The sequence below is a fragment of the Homarus americanus genome, unplaced genomic scaffold (genome assembly GCF_018991925.1).
Source record: "Homarus americanus isolate GMGI-L3 unplaced genomic scaffold, GMGI_Hamer_2.0 scaffold57980, whole genome shotgun sequence".
In the NCBI taxonomy this organism is placed as follows: Eukaryota; Metazoa; Arthropoda; class Malacostraca; order Decapoda; family Nephropidae; genus Homarus; species Homarus americanus.
The window spans coordinates 16,227,896-16,245,659 of NW_024716703.1; the positions used below are offsets into that span (position 1 = coordinate 16,227,896).

Sequence of the window (17,764 nt, forward strand, 5' to 3'; positions counted from 1 at the left end):
TTACCCTGGTACAGCTATGTCCTCTTTTATTTTTTAAGTCAAATTACATATACAGTAACTTTTCTCTATTATTTAAGATGTTATATTAATCATAATGAACCATACACCATAAGGCTGACCCTTCGAAAATATAATACTGTACTGAATCAATAAATAATCCAACCCCATGCACCCCTCAGTCTGCTTATATATGCAGCGTCTTATTTCTTGGTAGGCCTACAGCAAATCTGATTAGACCACTTTACAGTATTCAATGAACAAGTTTTGTTAATTTTATAAGATTTACTTAGATTTTTATTTTACTAATTTCCTAAAATACATACTAACATAATTTTTACTCATTTCTTACCTCTAGTATCTCCGTTAAAGACACTCATTACTCTACACAAAAAGTTCACATAAATGAGTGTTGGTAGCAAGGTGCGGCACACTGATACTATACATATGAAGGCAGGACTCAGACTGAGACAGAGTCGAGACAGTGAGACACGTGCTGCACAACACTAACTCACAGGCGTTCAACGCATGTATAAACACACAAATCATCTGGAATGATGCTGGCAGTTCAGAGCATCTCGAGCACCTCAGAAGTATGAAAACACCGAATTGTGAATGCGTTGAAATCTGATTAATCGAGGTCACTGCTGAACTCTATCTTGTGTATATTGTAGGGGGTCCTCGCTATCAGCGATTAATGGGGAACAGAAAAACGTCACTGATAATGAATGCACTTAAAGCAGGAATTAATCCAATAGAAATAATGGAAATAAGTTAAATTGGGACCATGCCATTGTACATGACTCAAAAATTTTTATGATATCTTCTAACAATTATTTACTTTAAAACATTTGTTAAACATTTGATAACACATTATTTTAATAAATTATTTAAATTTATAAGTAATTTAATGTCCAAGGTTCATTGGAGTCGGTATGTTGAGCAATGTAGGTTGTGCCAGCGACCGGTGAACTGCAGCCACCGTTGCTGGCACACACTCATTCAATGGTTTACTGAGACAATATACTATACTTAATGTTTAAAAGATAAATAATTTTAACAATAAAATATTTCTATTTGCTTATCTTCAAAAGTACGGTTGTTTCAGGTATATGGAAGGCAGTGATGTCAATCACTTTCGTTCATGCCTCTTTCCTTAACACTTTTAATTTTACGCATATACTGTAACTAGGAAGCTTCTTTTTGAGCTCACCACCTATTTGGGTTGGGAACTCATGGCTACAAAAATTCTAAAATAAATCACCACAACATGCACGAAAAGACAACAAAGGCAGGGGTCAACACAGCACTGGTCTGGATGAAACAAAGTGGAAACTGACACGGGAGGCACGTAGGTGCATGCATGACGCCATGAAGAGGATGAAATTTCAAATGCTTCAGCTAAAATACCTTAGATTTTATCTGGAGTTTTCAGGATTTTTGAGAGGAATCCTCTTAAATGCAGGGACTTTTAAGTCACAAAAAGTTGACCACGTAACTGAAAAACCACGGATAGTAAATACAGTACTCTTATAACGAGACCCCTGTACCAGTAAATGTGAGGAATAAATAAATCAAAATAATAAATAAAATAAAATAAAAAATACTGCATTGCCATTTGACAACCATTTACTCCCCACAGGACACAACACCGTGAGCAGCTGAGATCTCCACTTCTCCCCTCCCCAGCTGTGTGCTAACTCCTACAAACTTAAAAATTTTTATTCCCTTTATGTTTTTGACCTTATGATAATGATTTTATTTTGCATTCTGTATGAAGGATTATGTGTACATAACAGTATAAAAAACATTTACCTGAAATTAAGAGTTGAACAATAACATACATCACAGTTCAGCCTAACCCTGAGAGTAATACTGGGTGGTGAGTCAGATACACAATTACATGCCATCTCAACAGATATTATTCCTCATTATCCCTTGTTTGATTTTATTCCTCGTTATCCCCATTTAACGATCATTTCATAACAATGGGTTTTCAGGAACCAATATTAGAGTAAAAATATTTTTATACCTTATGATAATTACCGGCATTTCTTTTTATTATTATTGATTTATTATCGTAAGATTGAAAATGTATGTCCTCTGACAGATGAATAGGAGTTTTAAATTTTTTCGAAATTTTCACAATTATACACTTCAAGGAAGCCTCTTGGTCCCAAAGTTTTTAGCTAACAGAAAGTCACATTAACAATTGGCCCTAAATGAATGAAAAATAGAAGTAACCCGAACAACTTTATGTATAAAAGCGTTATAATGTCTGACACTGAGGGAATGAGTAAGTAAGGACCTCTAAACTATGTAGTACTATAGAGAAATAATAATGAAATAAAAGCCTTAATTTATTACAAATGTAGTAAACATATAATATCCTGAAGCTACTTAGTTAAGACTATGTAGAAACGAAAACCAACAGTGTAAATACTCTTATTTAATTCAGTATTTTTTAAATCATATTCCTTTTTTTTTTACAAAACACTTAGTTGCTACAAAACAGGATTTAGTAATTCAAATATAGTTAAAGTTGTTCCTTACATGACTGCCACACATCGGAAAAAACAAATATTAATTCCTTTAAACACAATCCTTTACTTGTGGGTATTATATTCACACCCCATTTATCATTTCTTGCACCTCTGTTTCCAAAGCCACTTTAACCTTGAAATTCTTTTTGCAGCTTTAGCCTCCTCCCAGCCCTTCATACGTTATAATTCAGGTGGATCTCCTGAAAGACAATTAATACATACTATAGTGAAACCTCTATTCAACGGACTACTGTATATGGAAAGAAAAGTCTGTGATATTGAGAGCCTGTTAGATGTGAAATCCCATCTCACGGATTATATGGAGAGAGAATCCGTTACATCAATAGCTGATAAAGTACATCCCAATAAATCAATCAATCAACAGAGTACCATCCTCATATCTGAGGGTTGGCGACCATAGTTGGGCTGTGCAAAATATACATACTGTAAAGAAGTCCGGAGTCCAGGCAACCTGTAGCTTCAACTAACGTGCACCAAAATGAAATAATATACTTATCCCACCTATTCAGGCGAGGGTTAAGTTCATGGAAATCATTGTCAATTCACAAATACTGAATTTATTACCTTATGGAATAAATAGGTATGGTACTATGGCTACCAAGATATACAGTACAGTAAAGTCTCCGATAACAACGGTTCGACCAACAACTTTTCACATTTAAAACCCTAGTTAATTTAGGACCAAATTCAATTTACGTCCGTATTTCATTCGAGATTTACGATCAAAATGTAATAATAAAAATACAATAAAATTACATTTCCATATAAATAATAACTAACCGATATGTTATATAAAAAATAAATAAATAAATAAAAAAATTACTGTAAAAAATTAAGAGCGCTCAAGAAAAGAAGCTGCCTTGCTAATGAGTGGTAAACAACAGTCGAGCTTGCGGGCCTTTTATTTTCACGTATTTGGAACAGGAACTGGTGAAAACCTCTTCAGGTTTCTTCCAGCATTTTTGCATCCCTATTCAACATGAGCAAGAGAGCAAGTGATGGTAGTGTTGTTTCAAAAGCAAATAGAAAGTGTATAAGCTAGCTGAGAAACTAGATGTGTTAAAATGACATAAAAAGGTGAGGTCTGTGGATATTATATGGAGCAGGCAATGAACATATTTTCTGAAGTGGATCCATTAACATGACAAAGCATTAAAATTTAAATAAATGCAAATGACCTCACATAAGCAGCTTCAACATCAGGTTCAGTAACAGCTTTATGGAAAGTTACAGCTTCAGCCAGAGTTGAACCTGATGACTTTGTCATGAGTAAAAACTCGCACAATATTCATTGGCTGTCCTTATGTTTTAGACTTTACCACCATTGGTGAGTAGAATTTTTGTTTTACATTCGTAAATATTATTTAAAACATATATGAACAGTAAATAAGTGTTGCTTATATTCATGTGTAGAGAAATGACGATATGTTTCACATGTATGACTTACTGTTCATATCTGCTGGCGTTCCAATCGCTCCTTATTTCTTTACCATTATTAGTGGTTAGCTACTTAGTGTTCCATTTATTAACACATTTAAAACATACATACAGGAATTCAATTTTTTAAATTAAGTTCACTACAGCTACAACCAAGGCCTAATTTTCCAGTTTCTATGGTGAAACCACTGTCACCCACAAAAACAATGCCGCCTTTGTCTCGTGCTTTTTAATATTCTACGTAATATTAATGAATTGCATTGTTCATTTCACATATATAAACATTAATTCAATCAAATACAGTGATCCTGTTAACGAACTCAATCTGTTCCAGAAGGTCGTTCGTTAACCTAAAATTTCGTTAATCGGTGCTCGTTAAACGAGGGTCACTGTACATAGTCAGTAAAAAACAGTGAATCTTTTGTACATACAGTGGTCCTCGGTTAACGAACACAACTGCTCCAGCAGGAGTTTGTAACCGGAAAAATTCGTTAACCGACCATTGTTTCAATGGGTTTTTGGGTAGTGGTCAGCTCACCGAAAATTGCCTAAATTCAACAAAATGGTAGAAAAGTTCACTTACTTTGAGGAGTGTATGAAGGCCTGGATGATGATGATGATGATGATGATGATGGGAATTAGAATGGGGTGGAGGAGAAGGAAGAAGAGAAGGCATTGGGGTGGAAGAGGTCACCTCATGGCACATATCACCCAAAAAATTTTACTTGTGTATTTCAAGATTATTTTCTTTAAATCAACACTGCACTGCATTATATATTGTCAATATGTAAAATATATTTCAAAATGACCAATAATTTGCTTGAAACACAGAAAAAAGCATTTAGTTGAAGAGAGTCTCAAGCAAGATGTTACCCAGGAAAACAGAGAGAGACTAATGCCTGATTGCTGTGTTAAGAGGCTGGATGCATGCGATTAAACTAGTCACTTCATTTTCAATTAGTTGAATAAAATGATAAAATTGAATATTAAACTTTAAAATTATTGAATAGTATAAACTTTTGATATTTACTAAAATAGTAAGAATTTAAGCAGAACGATATATTAATGCATTGACTAATACTCAGCTGGTTGACCGCCAGTGGCGAAAACATGTTGAAGTCGGTTCATAAGAAATTCGTTAACTGAATTTTGTTCGTTAACCTAATTTAAGAATCTTATGGGAGGCAGTTCGTTAACCTTAATTCTAGAATCGAGGCGTTATAACCGAGACCACTGTATTCTTAAAAATATAAATGACGGTACCTTTTAAACCATATATATATATGCTCCCAATCCATCTTTTTTTTTCTTTGCCATTGTGGTTAGCTACTTATTGTTCCATTTATTAACATTAAATAATGTTACTTTAAACATATAGTACAGTATATTAATTTTTTGCACTAATTTTACTACAGCTACAACCAGGGTCTTATTTTCTTAATTTTCTTGTGTAGAACTATTGTCCCGGCTGTAAACACAAACGAAAACAGTGGCGTCCCATCTCCTCTTGTGTGACCATATTATTCATTTATAGTGTATAAGGTACATTCAGAAACATTATTTAAAGAATATTGTTTGCCATGTTCATTAATTGTATTGTTTTTGAGGGAAAAGAGGGTAAAAGGCCACACAAAAGATATGAAAAGGTCACACTTGGGAACACATCTCATTCTTATTGCTTTATTTTAATTGTAATTAATGATTCGGGATACGATGATTCACCTTACACTGCAATATTGGAGGATACATTACCGTCGTTATTCGAGGCTTTACTGTATATTAAACTAATATTTTATTTATTAAGTGTTGATAAATGCACTACAATATTATTTACTAAGTGCTGAAAACAGATGTTGTGGTAAGTATGAGAAATGAAGAGCGCTGTTAACATGGTGAGGGAGAGAGTGGATCAGCTGTTCAATCTTGTAAACAAGGAATTTAATACGGTGCAATGACTCCTCTGGAGTTGAGTGTGGGATTTTTTTTTTTTCCGGGGGGAAGGTTGATTATATCAACCCAGCACCAAATGAACCTAAATTATGTAAGAATTGTGGTATTATTGTATAAAGACATGATAAATAGTCCTGGGGAAGAGAGCCACCAACCTGTGCTATCTCCCATCTGCTGCTCCCAGATACAGTACACTTATTTCCTATTTTTTTGTAATTCATACGGCACATGAACACATTGAAATGACTATTACCCTATGCAAAATTCTGTGGTTACCTGTAAGCAGTTAACAGCAGCCAGATTTTGGTTGTATTTTCTTGAAACAGTCCAGAGAAGCATGGTTATGTCCAGCCCCCACCCCCCTGATTTGCTTTTTTTCTGACTGGGATCTGCCACAATTAGTCTGATGTATCAGGGTACGATTGTACAGTACCATAGAACTGAACGAGTGCGACGGAAGGCATATGGGTGCAATTAATACAAGCTAAAAAAAAGAAAAAAAGTCCTATCTTTTATGTAATTTTTATTTACAATCACTTTGCCAGCTTCCATATTTTTTTACTTACGGTAATTTATCAATTTTTTAAGCAGGTGCCAGGAACTGTGCAAGTCTCCTGAAAGAGCCACATGCAGCTTTGGAGCTGATGGTTGCCGATCCCTGGGCTAGACTGTTGATATAGCACTAGAAATGGACTTTGTTAACATTGACAAAAAGAAAAAAATGAGATATGTGTTGGTGCAGGTAGGTATACGAAAAGTATAATCAAAATATACGATTTGGTACCCAAGTATGTCCTCACAAAGGGAAATTGCCTATTCCAACCTGCTGACTGCTTGGGTGGCTTGGGTAGATTTTGTACAAACTTCAAATAATTTGTACAATTGGCCAAAAACTGTCCAAAAATTTAACATCTTTCACTCATGTGAAATATGTATGAATTAGCTGGTACTGTAATTTGGATTTGTGAAGTTCAAGTGTATTTGTCATGTAATGTGTTTCCTCTTGTGTTCATGTATACAGTACAGTATGTCAGTATAAGGTAATTTTTAAAATTTAGAGAGTTAAATTGTTTGAGCATTGTAGAGTAGCTTTAGATTTGTATTGCACAGTTTAACCTTTCCCCGTCGATTATCGCAGTTTAGAATTACAGTATAGTCTTGATTTACGCGGTTGGTCATTTACGCGGCACCTGGCCAAACCGTCAATTATTAGTTACGCGGTACATTCCATCATTTACGCGGGAAGCGGCACGGGCAGGGTGCGCATTAGGTCGCCCAGTCAACAAAACATTACCGAGTTCGTCACCCACCACAGCCAGCCCAAGTCAGTGATAGTGAGGATATGGACTTTGAGGGGTTTGACAAAAAGACCCTGCAAGCCTCTGTGGTGGATAGTGATACAGGTGATACAAGTGATACAGGTGAGGGCCAATAATCTGCCCTCTGCCTCAGAACCAACCCCCCGTCCCTGTGTGCCCAGCCATCTCTTCTACTAACGTAAGTGTTAAAAAACCTAATATTGATATTTCTCTTAAATATTAATTGTGTGTGCATACCATCATAAACTTGAGATGTTATTTTTACTACAACGTATGTATTGTCGGAAAAAGGGTAGTCTGGGGGTCAGCCCAGTCTCAATTTCAATTAATCCCATATGTTCTGTTAATTCGTTTAAGCGGACCTCCACGGGTTTAATTGACCGCGTAAACCGAGACTATACTGTATTGTATATTTATTCTAACTCCTGCCAGATGATTTAAACCTGGCACTAAAAGATTAAAGGTTAAGAAAAACTTGTGTAAAAGACAAAATTTATATCGTAAATCAAAGCTTAGTACAACTGGAGCTTTGTAGTTCAGGGACTACCTCTTTATTAATTTTTTTATAATTTGCAAATTAATGTACTGTATGTTTGTAAGTATGTGGGTGTAATTTTACCACTGCATCAGTTTAATATGTTTTGAATTACTGTTAGTGTTTCATTGGTTGTTCTTACAATAGAAATGTAATCTGTTCTCAGTCACTGATGCCTGAGTATAACCATTGTAATACTGTAGAAGCCTTTAGCTTCTTTTACATTTTAGATATTGCCATCTCATTCATAGATGATGGTCTTGTATAGAATCTACTCCAAAACATATTAAGTAACTGACTATGCCCACTTCTTCATATAAACAGATTTTATACAAACTTGGTAAACATTGTACAGGTATAGACCCTCGAGTCTGGGACCCTTGGACCCAAGACCGAACCAGTTTTGAGGATGTTCCTGTTTCTTGAGTCCTAGGTCATCCATGTTACCCCAGGCCTACCAATAGACTATGTCAAGTTTTGCTTCCACACATACTTCCACAAATTTGCTTTCATTTTTCTTTTACTTCTTAGATTAAAAAAAAAAAAATTTTTTTTACTTTAAAAGTGAAGTTGAGAATTGCGTAGGTAGGTGTACATAGCGCTTTATTTTCGGTTTGTTTACATATGACTCCCAGAAGCTTCTTGTGTGTGAAGACATTCCAAGAAATATGAGAGTTCATAATTGATTATTGTCTGAATAATTGGCATTGACCTTGATTTTATTTCTGTTTATGCTTTTTGAAGTAGACTGCAGAACAGATAAAGTATAAAAGCATATAGAGATTGAATAATAATGTACACTCAGTAAAAAAAGTATCTTTACAATTCTTGTGTGAAACAAAATTACACCACGAATGAAGGTTTTTGATAAAAGCACATGAGGCATACTGTTATGCACCAAACATAAAGCAACGAACTAATTTTCCGGGAACTGGTGGTCTGGCACCTCCTTTAGTCAGGACAAAATTATGAGGGGGCACTTAACTTCCCTCCCTCCCTCCCAGCCTGGGTGAAGGTAGTTTTAGGCTTAATGTTTTTATCTTATAAAATGTCAGACTAAACTTAGCAGAATATATTTTGTATTGCTGGACTCTTTGTAATTAATTTGAGTGTAAACATCATATAATTTGCACAAGAGATAAATTTGTTTGTCCTTTAGTGTAGTACACGTAAGTACAAAGCGAGTACAGTATTATGTTGCTCAAAATTATGGATTTTTAACATTTAATTTACATTTAATATATGCTAAATTTCAGTTTCTAGCAGTCCATGGTGCTTTAGGGAGATGGGAGGTGTATAATTAGTGGGTCAGAGGTGTATTGTTAAATTATTGTGTGACCTCGGTTGGTCCGGCAAAACGGATAATCCGGAAAGACTTTGGAACCAAGGATGCCTGAAAATTGGTGGTTTACAGTCACCAAAAAATTTTCTGCACCTTTATGGTGTTATACAATATGACACACCGGACCAAGAATTCTGAACAACTCTCATTTACGCTGGTGATTCCTGTTAATTTCTCTGTATTAACTATATGTGATATAAAAAATACATCATACTGGTTATACAATGCATCACACAACCAGAAATACCAACCTTACCAAATTAACGTGGCCTCAGCCAGTGATCGTTGCAGATGCCATCAGACCAAGGGGTGCAGAATATTTTTTGCTGACTATACCTGTAACTAAATTAGGCCTACCATAATGGGTAGGAAATGTCTCACAATCACGCCTAACAACTCTATCGACTCAACACGGTTGTTCAGTTCCAAATTCATCTGACCCTTCCGGGTGTACCTGTAGTGCTTTGTTATCTTTAAAAAAAAAAAGCTACAGGTTGAGAATCCCATATCCGAAATCCTAAAAACAGAAAACCTCCGAAATCCTTACATTATGTGTAGCGCCTAAAATAATTCCACAAGGCTTTTTTTAAGTTGCCGCACAATGTGTGGGTCCCAACGCACCACAGAGGGTTACAAGCATAACCTTATCTACCCTAACTGGGTTAGGGTGGTGGCTGTTGGTGCCAAACACCAGTTGTTTAGCACTTACCACAGCTAGATGTCAGCGCATTACTCAGTGATTTTTGTGATTTTTCTGTGGTTTGTCGCGTGAATACAATATACAGTTTACAATGTCGGAAAGGCCTGCAGGAGCTCCTAACAGTGAAAAGAAAAAATACGTATTTATGCTCATCCATAGCAAAAAAAGTTGAGTTATTGCAAAAACTTGACCGTGGTATAAGTGTGAGGCGACTCATTGAAAAGTTTGAGTCGGAACGACCACCATTTATGACCTGAAGAAACAAAAAGACAAGTTGTTAAAGTTCTATGCTGAAAGTGATGAGCTGAAGCTTATGAAAAATAGAAAAACATTGCATAAGGCGAAAAATTAAGATCTTATCGTGTTTTGAAAGAGTGAGCATTTGCCGTTTAACGGTACAGGTAGTTCTGCTATAACGCAATAATTGTGTTCTTGTAAAATATCGTGTTATAGAAAATCGCGTAATAGAAATAACGGCTTATGGAGAAAATAGGGTTAGGTGCAGATTACTCGAAATTGAAAAAATTTAGTAGTTAGCCTAACACAAAGGATAGCACAGTCTAAATAAATGTTACATTCATATCTAATAATGAAATCATACAGTAAATGTAACACTTTACTTGATGGGGGAGAAGGGTGATTTTGAGGTCGATAAAATCGAGCTTCTCTTCAAGTGTTATATCCTTTCTTTTACGATCATCACCGGGAATTCTATCACCAGAACGCTTCTTGTTGATATTCTTCTTTACTATATTCACAGTTAATACCACAAAATTGGAGAAATAGTAAACAAAAATCGCGTTATAGCAAACAAGCGTTCGCGTTATACAAATATCGTTCCTAATTCATAAATCGCGTTAGAGCAAATTCGCGTTATCAAAACACGCGTTATAGCAGAACTCACTGTATGCTGATCATGAAATAAGCAAATATTTATCATGAACTTAAAATGGAAGGTAACTGGTTATTTAAAAATAACCTTTTGTTGTTACTCAAACGACAGCAGCGTAGGTGGAAACTGGAAGCCTGTCATTTTGTGTTTGTCAACAACTGGTACTGGTATGCTGCTTCATTATGTAGGTTGCACACATTTATTTCATTATATTCATGGTATAGGATACACTGAATAGGTTATATAACAAATTTTACTAGGTTAAGCATGAACTTGTGATAAATTAATGAATGAAGGTAAGACACAGATTGCGCTATGGTAAATTTCAGTGGCAGTTACAGGTGGGCCTACGGTAACGGGAGCTTACCTTTCTGATGGTTCAATGTACGTACTGTACATCTTTTTCTTATTGTTTCATGCACAAAATTATTAAAAATATTTCATTAAACTATTTGCAGACTATATGTATCCATATTCTGTAAATGTGATGTACATGAATTTCATGCTTAGAGTTGGGCACAGTCCACTCTGGGCGAGGCACACTCACGCGCCATAGTTTCGATGCACCCTCTACCCCTACGCCTGGCTCGAGGGAAGTCATAGCCAGGACTGTAAACCGAACGGTCCCTCTTGTATAGTGATGTTAAGTACAGTGGTCCCTCGGTTAACGAACACAATTCGTTCCACAGAGTCGTTCGTTAACCGAATCTATTATTTCACTAGGATATTGGGTAATTGGTTCCAACTCACAGAAGAGTACATACGAAGTATAAACAAAATGCAGTACAGTACAGTACATTTACTTTGAGGTGTGTATGTAGAATGTTGCTGGTTGATGATGGTGATGGGAATTAGAAGTTGGGGTGGAGGAGGAGAAGGGAGAAGAGAAGGAGGTGGGGGTGGAGGAGACGGGAGAAGAGAAGCATTTTAATGCTTCTTGGAAGGCGAGTCACCTTCCATAATAATATCAGGAAGCTCTGGACTGACAGATTCTCCGACATGAAAATCCTCTCTCCTTTTGGAGAGGAACCCTGAGGGGAATCATCTTTCTCACCCATGCTTCATGCAGTAATTTCACCACTAAAATTTTAAGTTCACTAGCTGTAATTAAAGATTATTTTATTTAAATCAACACTGCACTGTGCTATATATTATGTTAACTAAACTTTATTCTGACCAATAATTTTAATGAAAAACGTAAAAATACTCTGTATTCAAGAGACCAACAAACACGATGTTTCCTCCACTGTAAGCAAAGTTAAACAGAGACGCTTTGGTGGGTGAGTCAAGCGGCTGATGGGCGAACAAAAAAACTAGTTCCATGTACTGCTTATATTATCAGTATGTTTAAAAAAAATTAAAATGACTAATAATTTTAATATAAAAAATGCAAAAATATTAAAGAACACAACTTTCTTGATATTTACTCCACTGGAAACGAATGTAAACATAGAACCGATTACTGTATTGGCGGACTAGCTGATCAGCTGATGCTCACAACAAAACGTGTTTGTCGTAAGGATTTCGTTAATCAAAGTTTTGTTTGTTAAGCGAACTGAATTTCCTTATGGGAGCTAATTCGTTAATCGAACCGTTCGTTAACCGAGGGACTACTGTACAGTATAGTGATGGTAAATAAAGTGTTGAGAAGTCACTAAAAAAAGTGTATCATGCATATATTCTCTCAAATATTACATCATGAACTGCTATTTGTACAATCCAGTAAAGCTTCGAGCTACCACAGTGCACCACTGAACGATGGGTGGGGAGAAGTGAGAGGGGGGAGACGTTTGGTATGAAGCCAAGGCTACAACTTCCATCGAGTCAGGAGTAGGGGTAGAGGGTGCATCGAAACTGGCGCGTGAGTGTACAGGTATCCCAAAATCCGAAAAATCCGGAATCCAAGATGCATTCGGCCCCAAGGATTTTGGATATGGGATTCTCAACCTGTACTACATACAGTACAGTATACAATTCTATTCAAGAAAGTAGCAGAGAAAAGCTATCCTCCTGTTCCTCACAAGCACATTTAGTGCTCATTATTTCAGAGCTCAAATAAATTTATAATTAGATTCTAAGTGAATGTTGGAAAAGCGTCAATCAACCACCGAACAATAACAAATATGGCACCCACGCTGGTCGCTTACACAGCTGAGCTCTTTTGTACCAAATTTTTCAAAATTGTCGTACATTCATCATTTCTATACATATTTAAAAAAAAAATTGTACAGTACCTCGATTATCCGACCCACCCCTCTCCCCATATAGGTTGGTTAAACGAGGGTTTACTGTACCCCTGCATGTCCATCATTACAAGGAAAAATGTTGCAGGTGATGAGAAAGAGGCGGAGTGTGCTTGTGTTTCAGTTACACACTGGAGAGTCAGCGGCATATTAAAATTAAATCACGCAAAAATACGTTTTTAAATGTTATTTCGTTTGAGTCACTCATTGGTATCACAGGAACATGAGCGGTTGGCCTGCTATCACGCACAGGCGCATGGCAGGACCACGAGTGTTTATAAAATGTGGACCCTGGTTTAGCCAAGTTCCAGAAGGGACAATATTTGGCTCTTCAGATAGTGTAGACCAGCGATTCCCAACCTCAGGTCGTGACCAAAATCTGAGTCGCAAGGGGCCCTCAGACAATTTAAAAAATATAGTACTTATCATAAAGTTCAAAAAATTTTTGCTTAACATTCAAGCTATATAATATATTATATGCCCGAAGGTCACGACACCATATTGTTGGGAAATTTAGGGTCACAGCCAAAAAAGGTTGGGAACCATTAATGTAGGCGGTGGTGCTCCTCCAATCTTAGGTGGGCATGAGATGAAACTTGTGTTTTATAGGTTGAGAGTCCAGCTAGTTTACACTTCACTCCATGACAGCTGTGATTAATTTTTTATTATGTAAATAAAGAGAAAGATTTGGCTTTTACCATTCATATTTCAAATTAGTGTTGTTTATATGATAAAGCGGTTAAATTTCTTCCATAAAGTAATTATTTTATTGTATCGTATATTATTTATTTTATTTGTATTTTAGGTTTACTAGGCCTCAAGCAGGAGCGAGTGGATCATCTCTGGCCAGCAGCACGAGTGCTTCTTCATCGTCTGCATCATCAACTAGCAACAGTTCCCCTACATCAAGGTCATCCTCAGCACGACCCTTGTTGGAGGAAGAGCTAGATTGATGTTAGGTGGAATTTGTCATATTTAAAGTTTTCTGTTGTTTCACATTACAGTAGCACTACAATTGCTTGCTCAACTATACTGGTGTTCAGACATCTACACAGGACTAGTATTTCAGGAGATATAAGAAATACTCTTATGTATACTGGATGAGACATTCATAAGAGTGTAAGTATTAATAAGGATAATTTTGAAAATTAATTAAGAAATGGCCACAAGTTATGATCAGTGTACATTTGTTTGAAGTTGTGTATGATACAGATAGTTCACTTGTGTGGCATTTTATTTTATATCATGAACAATCAATTGGTTTTATGTTTATTGCAAATCATGTATGTGAAATGAGCTTCATAAGACTTCAGTACTAAAATAATTTAACCATTTTTTTTGCATAACTGTACACTTATTGACTGTTAGTTATTGTAATTACACTTTTCCATATACTGTACAGTAGTATGATAATACACAAGTGTGTGAAGAACAATACTGAGGAGTAACATTACTGTTGTGGATAAAATTTTACGAAGTGAATTTTCATCGGACATAATAATCAGCTTTCAAGGAGTCAAAATTAAATAATTGTCCAAGTCAGTACAGTATGTTCATGAATTATCAGATAATGTGAAAATTTCAACAAGACTGAAAAGCATTAATGTGAGTATATAAGAGCCAAAGTGATTTTCCTTCATGAGTACTGTATTCAAGATTTATGTGTATTCTTTTTCTGCATTTTAATTAGATTTATTATTTCTGTGGTATGTGACATACAGTGAAACATTTATAATTTTTTTAAATTGTTAGCTCCTTATCCTTATAGGAAATTATATTTTGTTTCATGTAGAGTTCTGCAGTGTTATGAAAGGTTATTTGTAAATAGTCCATGTAAATGAATATTCTTCAGTTTCAGATTTACATTGTGTACAAAAATAATTTAGTAATCTAGCCCCAAATGCACTCTGGCTAGTCGTCTAATCACATGGTTTTTTGGGGGAATGTACTATATATGCTTCTTGTCAATAAATATTCCAGAAGATTATTTTTGTTTCACCAGATCAGTACAGATAGTCATTTAGTGCAGCTTAAATCAGTTAATTTTGCTTTTTATTAATCTTATTGTTGAGAAACTATTATCAGTTCATAGTTATATGATTTACATCTAAAAATGTTCAGGGAAAAGATACATAATTTACTCCCCGAGTATTTCTTTTTTAATAAGCAAAATCCCCCAGTGTATGTTACTATCACATGTAGGTACTGTTCTCCATATGTTTGTATCTTGGCAGTATTCTTGCAGCTGGATGGTTAAATCAGCATATTTTTCCTTCAGGTGTCTGGAATGGGACAAACGGGAAGCCACATGTTCACGGTTTCCTTAGTTGATCGTGAATAGTTCGTGGTACGGGTAATCAGAATGGGCTTGATGTAATATTTGGGGTGACAAAATAATTTCTATAACATGGGTTTTTATGAGGTGTTTGTCATTGTTAGCATTTATCTCATTATTCAGGTTATCTCAGAATGAGAGTGCTAACCTGAGTGTTGTATCATTGTTTGTAACCCCTGTATTTTTTTTTATTAATTTTTTTTTATCATAGAGCTGTAAATTTTAAAGGAATCCATAAAGGCTAATTTAATTTTCTCAACAAAAAATTCACAGTAACTGACATTCTAGCTATTATGCTAACCAGTTGAATACTGTGAATCTCGCCAATCATCTTCATGAAGGCATCAATAGGAAGTCTTCGTTGGGGCAATTTTGAAGAAAAAGTGATGTGACTGATTAGGGGTTTTAGCATGAACTCCTGATGCTGTTTAAAGTGATGAGACTGACTCAGGAGAGGAGCCTAGGACAAACTGGTGTTCTTTCCATACCAGTTTTAATTAAATAATTTTATTCTTTACTGTACAATTTTTAGCAAGAAAAAAAATAGTAAAAGCATTACCATACACCTAATAGAACATCTTTTCAAATTACATTGTATTTATTTTAAGACAAACCTGTTTTACTTGGATATGGTATAGTATATTGATTCTTTATTTGGAAAGGGTGGTTGCATCAGTTAAGGAGAATACTGTACTAGGAACTAGAAATTATAAATATCTGTATGAATGAATTACAGTATGAATATGTAAAATACCATATATACAGTAATACAATTGAGAAGCCAGTATCACTTGTATGTTACATTGTCAATTTGGTTCACTTAAAGCACAGTGATGAAAGCAGATGGCAGTTCATCTGTATCATTCTTGCTGAGACTATTGATCACCTTATTTTTCTGGACATAGTTACTGGGATTGGTGATACAGCACTGTACTAGTAGTTCTACTTAATTGCTGATCAAACATGCTTCCTGATAAAATGGCAATGAAAAAAGTAGTTTTTATAGAACCAATAGGTTTTGGTGACTAATTGAGGTAATTTGATAAATAGCATACTTAAACCTTGTATACCAGGGGAGCATTAGAGTGGCATCCCCTTTTCCCCAATCCCATTGGACCTGCCAGAGTCTAGCCAACTCCATGAAAGTTTGGCCCAATTAGTTGAATTTTGAACTAGAACTTCTTTGAAAACAATGAAAATCATGCTGTTATCACCTTATGGTAAATTAGATATTGTTTACAATCATCATTGTGAGGGTTAAGTAAATAACACATTTCCACCAACTGTACTTTGTCTTACATAATCTAATTGTTAAATATGCCTTTTGAGCTGATAAGTTATAATACAATATAAAAATAATGTATTTGAAATGCCATTTTGACATGTTGAAAATACTTTATTTTTAATTAAATACCCAAAACTGCATTTTTTCCTTAATCATTTTCCGAGTGTGAAAATTTAGTTTGCCAGGAAGCTTTTGTTTATACAGTACCTAAAATTGCCTTATTTAATATATTATCTATTATTTACCCATTGATTTTTCTGTTATGTGACAGTCCAGTCATTACCTAAGAAAATTCTGGAGAGAAGGTTTAAGCCACAATTAAACTTAAAAGTACTCTACTTGAAAAATTTAATTACAGTATCAGAATTTGTCAACTTGTTTGCATTTATAATTCTTTCTTTTGGCTGTCCTAAAACTAACTTCATCATGATGACTGGTGTTGTATTTTAAATTATTAACTACATTAATTACCAAAACAATGACTGAATTTCTTGTTGGTTACCAGATTGTTGGGATTATCATTAAGGCATTTTTACAGAGTTCTTGTACTTGTATAAGAGTTGCCATCTTTTCACTTGGAGTCAGTAATTTACATTTGCAGAGTATTTAGTTATAGCCTGCCAAAACCTGTGTCAGGAAAAGTCCATATTTATAAATATAGCAAAGAAAGGGTTAAAGATGAATTTCATTAACATTCCCACAATTAGAACATACATTTCCAGATAACCAAAGAATATTGGTCTAGAAAAATGTGTTGTTATTGGTCTCTTCCACTTTAATTTTTGTAATGTGATATCCCTGTTAGCTGGAATAATAGGTGCAGAGAGGTTCTGGGAGCGATAAATTTCTGGGTATGGAGATGAATTTTCTCATCCTCGGAAAAAATTCCACATCCCCAGAATTTTTTCAGGTAAGGGAAGACCTTGTTATATGGAATTTCAAACTCCTTTATATGGAAATTCACTCACGGCAATCAAATTTTAGTACCCCCAGGTTCGTTATACGGCCCAAAATTCCGCAGTTGCGGATTTTTTTGGGGGGAAAAGGTAACTACTGTATATAAAATACCTTGCAAGCTAAAAAAAAAAGAAAGGGGGGAGGGGACATCCAAACTTCATTCAAAATTAACTCCACATCAAATAAATAAAGAAGCACCCTTAGTCAA

General features: G+C 35.2%; 1 protein-coding gene across 1 annotated transcript in view; it reads left to right on the forward strand.

The window, feature by feature from the left end:
* LOC121858315 (E3 ubiquitin-protein ligase RNF126-B-like) overlaps nucleotides 1-17,276 on the forward strand; it is a gene marked incomplete in the record, with an annotated part of 60,407 nt that extends 43,131 nt beyond the window's left edge. Inside the window, 1 exon segment of the mRNA XM_042354655.1 lies at nucleotides 13,785-17,276. Within this exon segment, the coding sequence (XP_042210589.1) occupies nucleotides 13,785-13,932 (148 nt within the window).
* Nucleotides 17,277-17,764: the final 488 nt, after the last annotated feature.